Genomic DNA, 15,610 nt, shown 5'->3' with positions numbered 1-15,610 from the left:
CTAAACCATCCGGATCCTTTCGCTTACTTTTTTGCATCTTCTGAGCAAACCCCAACTTTCAAATACTATATTTATTCATATGAAAGCCTAGCAAGTTAACTATGTATAATAAGTGTCCATGGGTACGATAAAAATACAGAAAGCTGGGATCATACCGTCGTTGTCGGCAAAGTAATCATACGTTGAGCTAACCTGGCTCTAATTGCTAAGAAAGCTACATTTGTTATTAAAACTGTCCTCAGCTGGCTAGTATATTAGTTGTAATGATCACAGTTTCGAGTGATTAAAGTTAGTTTCCAATTAAATAATGAGCGAAGTAATGTAACTTAGCGTTAACCGCCAAAACGACAGTATATCAGACTGCTTTCGAAACGTGGCCTACGACAACGTTTATAATTTTAACAAATATATTGAAAATATAACAACAACTGAACAAAACAATTACATATATATTACACGCATAACATGTTCATATACAATTCGTGAAAAACTGCTGGAAAACAAATGTAGAATGAACACTTAAGGCTTCCCCCAGTCTTTCCTATAGGGCGTACGGAAAATCCATTCGACTTGCCGGACACCACTCGGAGGCGAGTCCGAGGCTTGAGACAAAGTCCCATAGATCCAAAATTGCACAGGACGGAAAACCCAAGAGTCGATGTGTTTCTAAAGTATGTCGAAAATAATCCACGATGCAATGTTTCGAGATGGAAATATCATGTATTTCGACCATTTCCCCATGTTTAATCAAAGGTCTTAACAGGCCTCAGCCCTGAGCCTCTTTTCTTAGAGCCCAGGCTGATCTACAGCGAGACGAACGGGAGAACAGAGATTTTTTTTAATTTTGCTCAGAGGGAAGAAATTCACATCGGCAACATTCGGCAACCATCGGAAGCAGGGCGGGTTTTGTTGAAATTATTCTAAGAAGGTTCATTTCTTCGTAGCCATTGGTCATCGCTTTTCAACTACTCAATATTAATAAGACAACGGACGAATAGAAATGATTTAAGTTGAATATTCACATTTTGCATGCAAATTAGACATCGCACCGCCTACTCCGTTTTAATAAAGCCAATCGGGGTGAGTGTAGATTAAATCAATGCCCGCCTTTATTTGTGATTCGTTAAAAAAATAAACGTGCTCTGTAATTGGCTGTACGTGTGGCAACATTAATTATTCATGTGACTGCATTGAATGGCCAATGAGCGGTTTACTACAGAGATCCATGTCCCACCTACCAAAGAGTCAGCCCCTGTCTTTCTGCCTGGGCAACCCCGTAGTAGGCACTCAGTCTATAAAACCAAACGTTGGAGCGCTTCATGTTCAGAAGCGCTAAGAGCGCTCCAGAGTGTAGACCTCAAAAGGGAAGGGAGCAGTCGGTAGCCATCTTACTTAGGACCAAAACACAAAAATCTCGACTATAAAGGCAACCGACAACAGAGGTCCCTGGGATATCGCCTTCGGAGACTTTCCGGTCACCGTTGGCGGCCTGACCAGAGTCGTGGTGACAATTTAAAGACTGTTCCTGCTCACAAAGCGGCGTGCCGAGGAAGGACGCGTCTCTTTGAATAGACAGGATGCATGGACCGCCCTCCGGCGACAGCGCATGCCCATTGCGCACGATCAAGAGAGTTCAATTCGGCATCATCAGCCCAGATGAGCTTGTAGGTTTTCTTTTTGGGGGAGAATGGGGTATTTTAATAATTTGTGTTTAGATCACACACCACTCTTACATTTGCTTCATTGATCTTGTAGTTTAACATATATGGCAAAGACATGGTTCTGTTTACGACGTGAAATGCTCGCTGTTAGCCTAGCTTAGCTAACTAGCTGTATCAGGCTGGTGGAGCTTGTGCTAACTAGCATGTTGCAGGAAGTTTGAAAACTTAAAACACAACATTCTCAAAAAGTATACATGCTGTCACATGAATTAAACCCCCTTTTAATGTATTCAATATACCTTGTAGGCCCATCAGTAAGTAGACATTTTGCTTACTTTAATGCTTTCCGATATATAGACATAGCTCGCTTGGTTTTACCACTGATACACCGCATTGTACTCGCTATAAACGAATAAAAGGGTACTTCAACAATTTTCGATATGCATGTTTTCTTTAATTTAAGATGAGGTGTTGTAGTTTTAGGCATTAATGTATACTAGATTAGGAATGCAAATGTGATTGAGCATACCATTTCATATAATGGTAACATTTTAGGTTTACAGAACTTTATTTGTCCTCGTTTTTTCTGTGAATTTAACGTTTTAAACACTATATGATGTTTAAAAAAATATTTTGTACCTGATGTCGATTAATGCTTGATAAAAATAAATATTTATAACTGATGTATGTGCAGAGGTATTTTATTTTATTATAGGCAGTAGATGATCAACTTCAGATTATTGTCAAATGTGTAGCATCAACTATGATGTGTTTGTCTGCAGAAACGGTTGTCCGTTACGGAGGGGGGTATCAAATACCCCGAAACAACAGAAGGAGGACGTCCTAAAATGGGTGGCCTTATGGACCCCAGACAAGGGGTCATAGACCGATCTGGGAGATGTCAGACATGTGCAGGTATAATATAATTGTAGCACTTCCTACCAAAATATATGATCAGGTGGCTGCTGTCCTTAACTGGTGTCATTAATCATAATAATATAAACATGCTTTTTGTTTCCTCAGGCAACATGACGGAATGCCCTGGTCACTTCGGGCACATAGAACTGGCAAAGCCAGTCTTCCACGTCGGCTTCGTAACAAAGATTATGAAGATTCTTCGTTGTGTCTGCTTCTTTTGCTCTAAGCTTCTAGTGGATCCAGTAAGTACATTCAGTATTTATCTGTACATTATGATGATAATCTACCCATTTTAATCCAACAAAGTAAGATTTCAGTGTTGTTCATAGCTTTTCTTTTTGTTTTTATCTCCAGACCAATCCAAAGATCAAAGACATCCTTATAAAATCTAAAGGGCAGCACAGAAAACGTTTGACACATGTATACGAGCTGTGCAAGGGAAAAAACATCTGTGAAGGAGGAGAGGAGATGGACAACAAGTTTGGAATGGAACAGCAGGATGCTGAGGAGGACCTTACCAAGGACAAGGTATTTGGGTGGAATATTGTTGTGATTGTTAATGGGCATTTTGTCTCAACATTTACGCCACTGTCCAAAATATTCTCGTTCTCACTTTATTTTCTCCAACCATGTGACTTACGCAGGGTCACGGTGGCTGTGGGCGTTACCAACCCCGCATCAAACGCACCGGCTTGGAGCTGTACGCCGAGTGGAAGCACGTTAACGAGGATTCACAGGAGAAGAAAATCCTGCTGAGTCCTGAACGTGTGCACGAGATCTTCAAGCGCATCTCCGATGAAGAAGACGTCATCTTGGGCTTGGACCCCAAGTTTGCCCGACCAGAGTGGATGATTGTAACGGTGTTACCTGTGCCTCCCCTGGCTGTCAGGCCTGCTGTCGTCATGCAGGGCTCTGCTCGAAACCAGGTAAAGCAATAGGATCACAGACAGATTATTTTTTTCCTGCATGTTTAAGTGATGTAAAACAATTTGATTAACAATTAATCATCCCTTAACTTGTGTTCTAAAGGATGACTTGACCCACAAGCTGGCGGATATTGTCAAAATCAACAACCAGCTGAGAAGAAACGAGCAGAGCGGCGCTGCGGCTCACGTCATCGCTGAGGATGTCAAACTGCTCCAGTTTCACGTAGCCACCATGATTGACAACGAGCTGCCAGGCCTGCCAAGGGTATGCATGCAATTCCTCCAGCCCTGTCTGACCATTTCTGTGTTTCCATGGTGCTTATTTTACTATCATGTTTTTCTTTCACAGGCAATGCAAAAGTCTGGCCGTCCTCTAAAATCCCTTAAACAGCGCCTAAAGGGGAAGGAGGGCCGAGTCCGAGGTAACCTCATGGGTAAGCGTGTGGACTTCTCCGCCCGTACCGTCATCACGCCAGACCCCAACCTGCATATCGACCAAGTAGGCGTGCCTCGATCCATCGCAGCCAACATGACCTTCCCAGAACTCGTCACACCCTTTAATATCGACAGGTACTGCCGCGTAGAAAGCAGATTCAAACTCATGGCATGTGGGAGATCCTGTATTCCAAATTATGGAAAGTGATGTCATCTAATTAATTCCGATGTCTCTCTTAGATTACAAGAGCTGGTACGAAGAGGCAACAGCCAGTACCCAGGAGCCAAATACATCATCCGGGACAACGGAGACCGAATTGACCTTCGATTTCACCCCAAACCAAGTGACCTTCACCTGCAGATCGGCTACAAGGTAAGATTCAAATATACCTATAAACTACTGAATTTTTTTGTAAGATGAATTAAAAAATATCCTTTAAATCTTCTCACAGACTAAAACTGTTTGAATTCGTTTCTTATTCAGGTTGAAAGACACATGTGTGACGGCGACATCATCATCTTCAACAGACAGCCTACACTACATAAAATGTCCATGATGGGGCACAGGGTCCGAATCCTGCCGTGGTCAACGTTTCGACTCAACCTCAGGTACCAAATAAAAACCACACATCCCTTGTCTTCCTTGAAATATACAGTAACCTTAATAATAATTGTACTCCAGTTGTTTTATCATAGTGATGTTTGGTTTTAATTGGGTCTTTATACAAGTTCCTGTCACTGTTACATTATCCTTTCACTGGATGATGCTGTAGCTGCCCTTACATCGCATTCTCTCCTCCTCCCTCCAGTGTAACCACCCCATACAACGCTGACTTTGACGGAGATGAGATGAACCTCCACCTGCCTCAGTCCCTGGAGACGAGGGCTGAAATCCAGGAGCTGGCCATGGTGCCGCGTATGATCGTCACCCCCCAGTCCAACAGGCCCGTCATGGGTATCGTGCAGGACACCCTCACCGCCGTGCGCAAATTCACCAAGAGAGACGTTTTCTTAGAGAGGGTAAGGCGATTGTTACAAGATCACCAGCTGCGTCTTTCTCCGTCTTGAAAGAGGTTTAACACGCTGCGTTTCTCCACCACAGGGGGAGGTGATGAACCTCCTCATGTTCCTCTCCACCTGGGATGGAAAGGTGCCTCAGCCGGCCCTCCTGAAGCCCCGCCCTCTGTGGACCGGGAAGCAGATCTTCAGCCTAATCATTCCCGGACACATTAACGTGATCCGCACACACAGCACCCATCCCGACGAGGAGGACAGCGGCCCCTACAAGCACATCTCACCCGGGGACACCAAGGTACTTTCCCTGCATTATCATGTATAGGTGAAACGGGGGGAAATGGACGACAAGTGACCTCATGGTGAACTCTGTCACACACAGGTCATAGTGGAGAATGGGGAGCTGATCATGGGCATCCTGTGTAAGAAGTCCCTGGGAACCTCCGCCGGCTCCCTCGTCCACATCTCGTACCTGGAGATGGGCCACGACATCACCAGACTCTTCTACTCCAACATTCAGACTGTGGTCAACCACTGGCTGCTCATCGAGGGTACGTGAACACACCGTTATTGCTGTATGACAACTGATTGTTTTAAGGAGTTTTTGCAACCAAACCTTCACATTTATTTTCCCCTAAAATTGATGAGTATACTCTTGATATTCCCTCCAGGTGCTTCCATTGGTATTGGTGACTCCATTGCTGATGCCAAGACCTACCTCGACATCCAGAACACCATCAAGAAAGCCAAACAGGATGTGATAGAAGTAAGCACAACATTTCTAATTGAACCGGATTTTGAGCAGAAATTACCAAGAGAAATGTTAATTATTTCCTTTGCCTTTTTGTCTGCCAGGTCATCGAGAAAGCCCACAACAACGAGCTGGAGCCGACCCCCGGTAACACTCTGAGGCAGACCTTTGAGAACCAGGTGAATCGTATCCTGAACGACGCTCGTGACAAAACTGGATCCTCCGCCCAGAAGTCTCTGTCTGAGTACAACAACTTCAAGTCCATGGTGGTGGCCGGGTCCAAAGGCTCAAAGATTAACATCTCGCAGGTACAGGAACCCCTCCTTTTCCCATCTCCTAGATGAATGACCGCTTTGATTTACTCTAACATCTCTTATCTTACCTCTTTATCCAGGTTATCGCCGTGGTGGGGCAGCAGAACGTGGAGGGTAAGCGAATCCCCTTCGGCTTCAAACACCGCACGCTGCCTCACTTCATCAAGGATGATTACGGTCCTGAGAGCAGAGGCTTCGTGGAGAACTCCTACCTGGCCGGTCTGACGCCCACTGAGTTCTTCTTCCACGCCATGGGAGGCCGAGAGGGTCTTATCGACACAGCCGTCAAGACAGCTGAGACTGGTGAGTGTGGAAGGACACAAGTCAGGATAGGCTTCATAAATATACAGGGAAATGTTTTTTTTTTAACATGTTAAATCTGTTTTATCCCACCAGGTTACATCCAGCGTCGTCTGATCAAGTCCATGGAGTCGGTGATGGTGAAGTACGACGGCACCGTGCGCAACTCCATCAACCAGGTGGTGCAGCTGCGCTACGGAGAGGACGGCCTGGCGGGAGAGAACGTGGAGTTTCAGAATGTGGCAACGCTCAAACCCTCACACAAGGCCTTCGAGAAGAAGTATGTCAGACATCGTACACGCGGAGAATCAAAGCATTTTCACTTGTATTTGTATATAATTGAGGTAGAGAGTTATGGTCCCAAACATGGCGTACGTTTCTCAACTATGTAACAACATATTTTAATTTAATATTAACCATCTTTTTCTCCTTTTTCGTCTCTAGGTTTAGGTTTGATTGCACCAATGAGCGAGCGCTGAGGCGGATGCTGCAGGAGGACGTAGTTAAAGACGTGTTGACCAATGCCAATGTGCAGAGCTCTTTGGAGAAGGAGTATGACAGGATGAAGGAGGACAGGGAGGTCCTCCGAGCCATTTTCCCCACCGGGGACAGCAAGGTGTGTGTTCTCTCCTGGAGACAACTCTCGTTCTGCCAAATCAAAAACATAATCATATAACGCAATTCTCATCCTTGCCTTCAGGTTGTGCTGCCATGCAACCTGGCCAGAATGATCTGGAACGCTCAGAAGATCTTCCGCATCAACATTCGGACCCCGACAGACCTCAACCCTCTGAGGGTGGTCGAGGGTAAGCTAAAAAATAACAAACGTTGTGCAACATGTCACCACTCTCAGTTGGTTCTTCCTCTTGTTACATTAGCTGTTGACCCACACAGCCAAGTTGATACTCAGTTTCCTCACCACATATTAAGTTACAGGATTTTGTGAACGGTGGAGAAACACCTGCTGTAGATTTTAGAAATGGTGGACTGAGCCTGACCTTGGGTGCACCTTTAAGCCACTTTAAGCTCACTGGTGGATCCTCACGTGTTACATAACAGGAAAAACACTTCACGTCCATGTCGCTTCACTAGAGAGAGAATTGTATTGAGGTACATCTCAAATATAACATCGTCTTGGAGAAAGAAATATGATTATTGCCTCTTTAAAAGTGTTTATGCTAGTGCACAATTTGTATAGCTTATGTTCTGTATTTATTTAGAAGATATAAAACTACCCCAGGAAGCTGTATAAATGTCAGAACTTAACCAACACTCTGGCGCATGAGTCTGAATCTGTGTGCTCTTTGCTTCTCCAGGACTTCAAGACTTGAGTAAAAAGCTGGTGATCGTGAACGGCGATGACCCGCTCAGTCGACAGGCCCAGCAGAACGCCACCCTGCTCTTCAACATCCACCTGCGCTCCACCCTCTGCTCCAAGCGCATGACGGAGGAGTTCCGCCTTTCCACTGAAGCCTACGACTGGCTGCTGGGAGAGATCGAGGCCAAATTCAACCAGTCCATTGTAAGTTCAGCACCTTAAGAGTTCACGGCTAGACTTTGGGAGATTTCTTCTTCAATTGACCTCCGTGTTTTCCTCCGTTCCCAGGCTCACCCTGGAGAAATGGTGGGCGCTCTGGCTGCTCAGTCTCTGGGAGAGCCCGCCACCCAGATGACCCTGAACACTTTCCATTACGCCGGTGTGTCTGCCAAGAACGTAACACTGGGTGTGCCTCGTCTAAAGGAGTTGATCAACATCTCCAAGAAGCCCAAAACCCCCTCGCTGACCGTGTTCCTGCTGGGTCAGGCGGCCCGTGACGCCGAGAGGGCCAAAGACATCCTCTGTAGGCTGGAGCACACCACACTGCGGAAGGTGAGCGACAGAATGAGATTAAACGAATTCGCCTGACAACTTACTTTTAAAAGCAGTGCCTAAAAGCGATTCTTTCTACTCAGGTGACGGCCAACACCGCCATCTACTACGACCCCAACCCCCAGAACACGGTGGTGGCCGAGGACCAGGAGTGGGTGAACGTCTACTATGAGATGCCCGACTTTGACGTGACGCGCATCTCACCGTGGCTGCTGCGTATCGAGCTCGACCGCAAGCACATGACCGATCGCAAGCTGACCATGGAGCAGATCGCAGAGAAGATCAACTCAGGTGGGTGGTGTGCAGATATGACGTTTATTTTATATAAACTCAATGGCTTTTTCTAACGACCCCCTTTTCTTTTCTTTTTACCTGGAAGGTTTCGGAGATGACTTGAACTGCATCTTCAATGACGACAATGCAGAGAAGCTCGTTCTGCGAATCCGAATCATGAACAGCGACGAGAACAAGTTCCAAGAGGCGAGCACCGATTGGATATTCAACGAAAATACTTGCACTGTAGTTGGCTTTATTTGTAATCATAAATATTTGCTTGTTCTTCTAGGATGAGGAGGTGGTGGACAAAATGGACGATGACGTGTTCTTGAGGTGCATTGAGTCCAACATGCTGACTGACATGACCCTGCAAGGCATTGACCAGATCAGCAAGGTAGACCCCCACCCACCCTCAGTCATTGGTAACAGAAGGGACATACCTGCCTGTGGCCATGAGTCAAACCTCCCTCTCCTCTCCTCCAGGTGTACATGCACTTGCCCCAGACTGACAACAAGAAGAAGATCATCATCACGGAGGAAGGTGAGTTCAAGGCCCTGCAAGAGTGGATCCTGGAGACGGACGGTGTGAGCCTCATGAGGGTCCTCAGCGAGAAGGACGTGGATCCCGTCAGGACCACCTCCAACGACATCGTGGAGATCTTCACGGTACGAAAGCATTACAAAAAATGCTTGGTTTCAACAAAAGAACTGTAGTGGAAAAATGGACATATATTAGTCTTTCCTAACATTTTCCCTAACATCCTTTCCTACCTAGGTCTTGGGAATTGAGGCGGTGCGGAAGGCTCTGGAGAGGGAGTTGAACCACGTCATCTCCTTTGACGGTTCCTACGTCAACTACCGCCATTTGTCTCTGCTTTGTGACACCATGACCTCCCGCGGTCATCTGATGGCCATCACGCGTCACGGCATTAACCGTCAAGACACGGGACCGCTCATGAAGTGCTCCTTTGAGGAAACGGTAAATAAACTGCACTCTACTGATACTCCACTGATAGGAGAAAAAAAAAGGACCACTTTAAGGACGCTCCATGTCTCTGTCTTCAGGTGGATGTATTGATGGAGGCGTCCTCCCACGCTGAGAACGACCCCATGAAGGGTGTGTCGGAGAACATCATGCTCGGCCAGCTGGCCCCATGTGGTACAGGATGCTTCGATTTGCTGTTGGATGCGGAGAAGTGTAAATACGGCATGGAGATCCCTACAAACATTCCTGGCATCAGCGTGGCTGGACGTGAGTACAGAGCGTTGGAGCTATAATGCAGAACGGTTTCTATAGAGTAGGAGCTGTGATATTTACATTCTGTTCCCGTCCTATTTGCAGCTACTGGAATGTTCTTTGGCACAGTGCCGAGTCCCATGAGCGGTATGTCGCCTGCCATGACCCCCTGGAACACAGGAGCGACCCCCGCCTACGGAGCCTGGTCCCCCAGCATCGGTGAGAGGACCCCCGGGCTGTTGTCTCTTATCTTTTTGTGTTTTGGATTTCTTTTTCTGAATTTTGCCCTTTTGTGTTGTTCGTCCAGGAAGCGGCATGACCCCCGGAGCGGCAGGTTTCTCTCCCAGCGCGGCGTCAGACGCCAGTGGCTTCTCTCCCGGCTACTCCCCCGCCTGGTCTCCCACTCCTGGCTCTCCGGGGTCTCCAGGACCTGCCAGCCCCTACATCCCATCTCCAGGTGAGACACTGCGGAACACACAGGTTGCAGGGAGGATTGACAGTAAAGCTTATATTTATATTATTTTAAGCTAATTGTTAAACATTTTTTGCTTCATTCAATATTTAGTTTTCTACATGATAACACAACTGTTTGATTGGATCCTTTGATGCGTATGATCATACCAGCTTAATCATTTGAAATCTAATCTGTTTCAAATGTGTCTTAACAAATGAGCTTTTACTCATTATTAAAAAACAAATCAAATGTTGAAACTTATCTTAAAATATTTCAAACGTTTTGGAAATATATATCTAGTATTATTTTTGTATTTAAGTAAAAAAAAACTTGCTAAATAACCGTAACTATAGAAACAGCTCTCACAGTACGTAATAAACGGATCAGTATTTGTAGAACTTCACGAAAACAAACAACGCTTTGTTAAAGTATTTGTTTTTCCTTCCTCAGGTGGAGCCATGTCACCCAACTACTCCCCCACCTCCCCCGCGTACGAGCCTCGCTCCCCCGGAGGCTACACCCCACAGAGCCCCGGCTACTCCCCCACCTCCCCCTCCTACTCCCCCACGTCTCCCTCTTACTCCCCGACCAGCCCCAACTACAGCCCCACGTCTCCCTCCTACTCCCCCACCTCCCCCAGTTACTCCCCCACCTCCCCCAGTTACTCCCCGACCTCTCCATCCTACTCTCCCACGTCTCCCTCCTACTCCCCCACCTCCCCGTCTTACTCCCCAACATCCCCCTCCTACTCCCCCACCTCACCCAGCTACAGCCCGACGTCGCCAAGCTACAGCCCGACGTCACCCAGCTACTCCCCCACTTCACCTTCCTACTCCCCCACCTCCCCCTCTTATTCTCCAACCTCTCCATCTTACTCCCCGACCTCACCGTCTTACTCCCCCACCTCCCCTTCCTACTCGCCGACCAGCCCGAGCTACAGCCCGACATCGCCCAACTACACCCCCACCTCTCCCAGTTACTCCCCCACCTCTCCCTCTTACTCTCCAACATCGCCCTCCTACTCCCCGACCTCCCCCAACTACACCCCGACCAGCCCCAACTACTCCCCCACCTCCCCCTCGTACTCCCCCACCTCTCCGTCCTACTCGCCCTCCAGTCCTCGCTTCACCCCTCAGTCTCCCACCTACACCCCCAGCTCCCCCTCATACAGCCCCAGCTCCCCCTCCTACTCCCCCACCTCCCCAAAATATACCCCCACCTCCCCCTCGTACAGCCCCAGCTCCCCGGAGTACACCCCCACCTCTCCAAAGTACTCCCCCACCTCGCCGAAGTACTCCCCAACATCGCCGAAGTACTCTCCTACTTCGCCCACCTACTCCCCGACGACTCCAAAATACAGCCCCACCTCTCCTACCTACTCCCCTACCTCCCCCACGTACACCCCTACCAGCCCCAAATACTCCCCGACCTCTCCTACTTACTCCCCCACTTCACCCAAGTACTCACCCACGTCTCCTACCTACTCGCCGACTAGTCCCAAAGGCTCCACGTACTCCCCCACCTCTCCGGGCTACAGCCCCACGTCGCCCACCTACAGCCCAGCCATCAGCCCCGACGACAGCGACGAGGAGAACAACTGAGGGGAAGGGGGGGGCGCCTGAAGAAACTCACCTCATGGGGGACACTTGAAGGACAGCACCCCGTCACCTGAAGGACAGCACCTTTAACCAGCTGGAGGTGACTGTGCTTCTGGACACAGGATGGGCCAAATCTGTTTATGCTCCATCTAAGACCCGCCCCTCTTTACCACATGTTTAAACTATTATGTGAAGACTTGACTGCTCTGCCTGAAGGAAAGAAAAAAGGCTGCCTTTTTGAAATAGTTTTTTATTTTATTTCCCACGGGGTGTCGGTGCAAACCCAAGAGGGAATGACAAGGAGAGGAGGATGTGGTGAACACATACCGGGGGGAGGAAGTGTCCCTTTTTAACTTTATAGTGTACTGCATCCAGTCTCTCTCTCATTCTCTAAAAACATCGCGTGTATTAGTTGTGGGAAGCGTACATATTGCCAAAAGCCTTTTTGAAAAGTGGATTGTATTCATCACTAAAAAGAAAAAAAACAAGGAAGGAAGGATTAGACTTTGTTTACTGCATACTTCACCACGGTGTATTTTGTTAGACCCTTTTGCTGCTTTTGTAAAAGTATAGTTGCTGCCAGTTTTGGGGGTTTTATGCAACAAAAGTGGAGCGTTAGGTGTTAAAATGGTCGGGTCAGATTGTCCAAAGAAGAAAGTTGGATTGGAGAGAGAAACTGGCTTGCAGGGAAAAGGAAATGTCTCTTGAACATCACTAATACATTACTGTATGTACCCATTGCCCTCTCCTCCTTCTCCTTCACACCCCCAAAGACAAAAACTGAAAGATGTCATGAAAACACCCACCAGCATCCTCTTGTCCTCTACCATTTTTGGAGACTTGTGCATCGAAAGCAAAAAAACAACAACTTTTCAAGATACTATTCTTCCCTTGACACTGGGAATTAAAAGATTTATATGGAAACAAAATAATAGAATGATTATTCTGTCTTTAATTTTGATTCTAGGAGGAAATGGGGCTCGCGTGGACGAGGGGAAAGTATTGTGGCGTTGCTGCTTTGTCATGGTTTGCATGAGTAGCACATGTTAATACATTTTAATCAAACTTTAGGTTTAAAATATGTTCAAATCCCTCCCACTTCTCGCTAATCTTCGTCCCATTTCTGATAGCTGATGTGTGCACAGGATTATTTGGACTATTCAATATTATTTAAGAAAGACAGTTTACTATTCTGTGTGAATATGAATAGAGGAAAACTAAGAATCTTTTCTTTTGGCTTTTTCTCGTTTTGCTTTGGGTGACTTTGTAAACCTGTTTGCGGGAGGCTCGTGGTCCTATGCTGTGGATGAAGGGGCAGGGGACGGAGGGGAGGCTTTTTATTGTTTATTGTCGTCCCTGTTCTTTCTCCAAACAGTTTGATTTTGTTGCCGTTACGGCAACTGCTCTAGTCACTAACATGTTGCATGATGTCACCATTTTGTGACGGAGGCTAAAAGTTTGGGTTTTTCACTTCTCGGGATGCCAGAGGGCAACATTTGTCCATTTTGTTGGCCTTTGGAACAGTTTATTCTCTTTTTAAGCAGAGATTGTCAAAAGAAACGGCACTTTTGGGCTCTCTGTAAAAAAAAAACACAAAAAAAAAACCTTACCCACTACATTAGTGTGAACTTTCTTTTTGAATATAGGTGCTTTCTCACATGATTCAACTCGGTTCGACTGTGTTAGGGAACCGTCTCTACGCCCGATGATAATAATGGAAACCTTTTGTTCCTCCTCCTCCCCACGGTTTCTGAAATGATCAGACTTAGCTGGGTCCCCTCCCTCTTCAGCTACAAGTGATCCTCATTTCTGAAATCAGTGTTTCTTTTTTTTCCTACCAGTGTATGTACCTGTGACGAGGGGAAATCATGGGGAGGGGGGACGTGATGAATCTGACTGGGAGTCCTGAGGAGATAAAACACAGCCAGTAATCTTTTTGGTTCTGAGAATGTTAAAATTAGTTGTCATGATTTTTGAAACATTGCTACCAAGATGGGTCTTGAATTGAAATGACTGCGTCTTCTGGCCTTTTGAGATAAAGCAGGTTTGGTAATTGCACTTAGTAAATATTGTGGTGGACCGAATCCCCAGACATTGTGATATTTGTGTCCACTGTTTGCATCTAATCCTGTTGTCTTAACTGTGTGTGGTCCATTTCAATTCAGGACATCGGGGCTCCCAGGTGGTATGAATGTGTGTGTGTGAGGGCGAGACAGGGTTTCAAACTGAGGAAAGACTTCACATGTCTGGGCAAAGGAAGGTTTAACTTGAAATTGTCGCTGTATAGAAATCAATTCATTATCTCATTCTCTGTATCTTTGTTCTGTTTGTTTTTTGACTTGGAAAAAGTGAATAAAAGTTTTACTACATGTCTGTCTTTTTTTGTATTGATTAATGCATTTCACAATATGTAGGAAAAAGAGAACACTGCATTTAGTAGGTAACGAAACAAAGTACAATATATTAAAGCTTTATTTAATCGGGTTACTAATTTGCTTATTTAAGGCCAGTTTAATCCAAAATGTTTGTAAATGGGGCAAAGTATTTACACATGCTAAACAAATGTAAGACTTTAACATGTATGTGTCACTTGGGGAGAAAAACAACATTTTAGTCAAAAAGGTCAAAGCTGGGAAGATTAATGGAATTGATAATTACAGACCCATTGCTTTAGCTAGCATTCTCTCCAAAGTGTTGGAGAAAATTCTGTTGGATAGGCTGGAAAGGTATATTAACACAGCTGACAACCAGTTCGGTTTTAAAAGAAAACACGGCACAGATATGTGTATTTTTGCTTTAAAAGACATAGCAAAATATAGAAGCCATAATTCCACCATGTTTCTGTGTTTTATTGATGCTTCCATCGACTGAATCATTACAGATTATTTGACAAAATGTGCCAGAGAGGGGTACCCAAGTACATAATAAGGATCTTAGCCTTTTGGTATGCACATCAGACTATGCAGGTGAAGTGGGGCAATACTGTGTCTGAACATTTTTATATTGATAATGGGGTCAAGCAAGGTGGGATTTTATCTCCTTTGTTGTTTAATCTGTACATGGATGATCTGTCTAGGAAACTGAACTTGTGTAAAACTGGCTGTGTCATCGGAGCTACTGTTGTCAACCACCTTATGTACGCAGATGATTGAATCATCTTCTCCCCGTGCAGTGCTGGCTTACAACAGCTTCTGAGGACTTGTTCCCAGTATGGCATTGATTTTAATATTAAGTATAACGCCAAGAAGAGTAGCATCATTCATGATTGTGAGAGGTAAAGAGGATAAAAAGGCTGTATTTCCTAATGTTATTCTCAGTAGCAACATTCTTCTTGTGTGCAGTGAGATCAAGTACCTTGGTCATTATATTTCTGATGATCTCACAGATGACAAAGACATCCATAGACAACGCTGCAAACTGTATGCCCAGGCAAACATTAATGCGTAAATTTCACAAGTGCTCTGTAGATGTCAAGGTATCACTTTTTAAAGCTTTCTGTACACCATTGTACACGGCTCACCTGTGGAGTAACTACAAGGCTAGAAGCATGCACAAATTAAAAAGTTGCATACAACGATGCTTTACGGTTGCTGCTGAGGGTACCGAGATGGCACAGTGCCAGCCAGCTGTTTGTTAACTTGGGGGTACCTACTTGTCAAGCACTTTTAAGAAAGTTAATGAACAGATTCATGTGCCGCCTGGAAGACTCGGACAATCATGTTATCTTGATTTTAATTAACCCTCTGAAGAGTTCTACCCGGTTCTCTTCCATGATTTGGAGACATTGGCGCAACAGCCTCTATACAGACGGTGAGCATGTGTTTGCTCGCTGTGATTGGACTGATTTTATGTGTTT

The 15,610-nt window shown here is 45.8% G+C and overlaps 1 protein-coding gene across 1 annotated transcript; it reads left to right on the top strand.

The window, feature by feature from the left end:
• Positions 1-1,342: 1,342 nt before the first annotated feature.
• polr2a (RNA polymerase II subunit A) lies at positions 1,343-14,123 on the top strand. The gene is made up of 29 exons (XM_034106604.2): positions 1,343-1,664; positions 2,444-2,576; positions 2,685-2,821; positions 2,934-3,107; positions 3,224-3,505; positions 3,609-3,770; positions 3,855-4,075; positions 4,181-4,313; positions 4,425-4,549; positions 4,750-4,960; positions 5,043-5,252; positions 5,337-5,505; positions 5,626-5,720; positions 5,810-6,013; positions 6,100-6,322; positions 6,416-6,599; positions 6,764-6,935; positions 7,020-7,125; positions 7,636-7,841; positions 7,926-8,189; positions 8,273-8,480; positions 8,569-8,669; positions 8,755-8,859; positions 8,949-9,131; positions 9,241-9,444; positions 9,531-9,717; positions 9,808-9,921; positions 10,010-10,159; positions 10,607-14,123. Exons 1-29 carry the CDS (start codon positions 1,578-1,580, stop codon positions 11,755-11,757), a joined length of 5,901 nt encoding a protein of 1,966 aa, XP_033962495.1. The 5' UTR covers positions 1,343-1,577; the 3' UTR covers positions 11,758-14,123.
• The last annotated feature ends 1,487 nt before the right edge of the window (positions 14,124-15,610 follow it).

The sequence above is a fragment of the Pseudochaenichthys georgianus genome, chromosome 18 (genome assembly GCF_902827115.2).
Source record: "Pseudochaenichthys georgianus chromosome 18, fPseGeo1.2, whole genome shotgun sequence".
Taxonomy (NCBI): Eukaryota; Metazoa; Chordata; class Actinopteri; order Perciformes; family Channichthyidae; genus Pseudochaenichthys; species Pseudochaenichthys georgianus.
The sequence above is the reverse complement of the archived record's forward strand: the minus strand, read 5'-3'. Positions and strand labels throughout refer to the sequence as shown.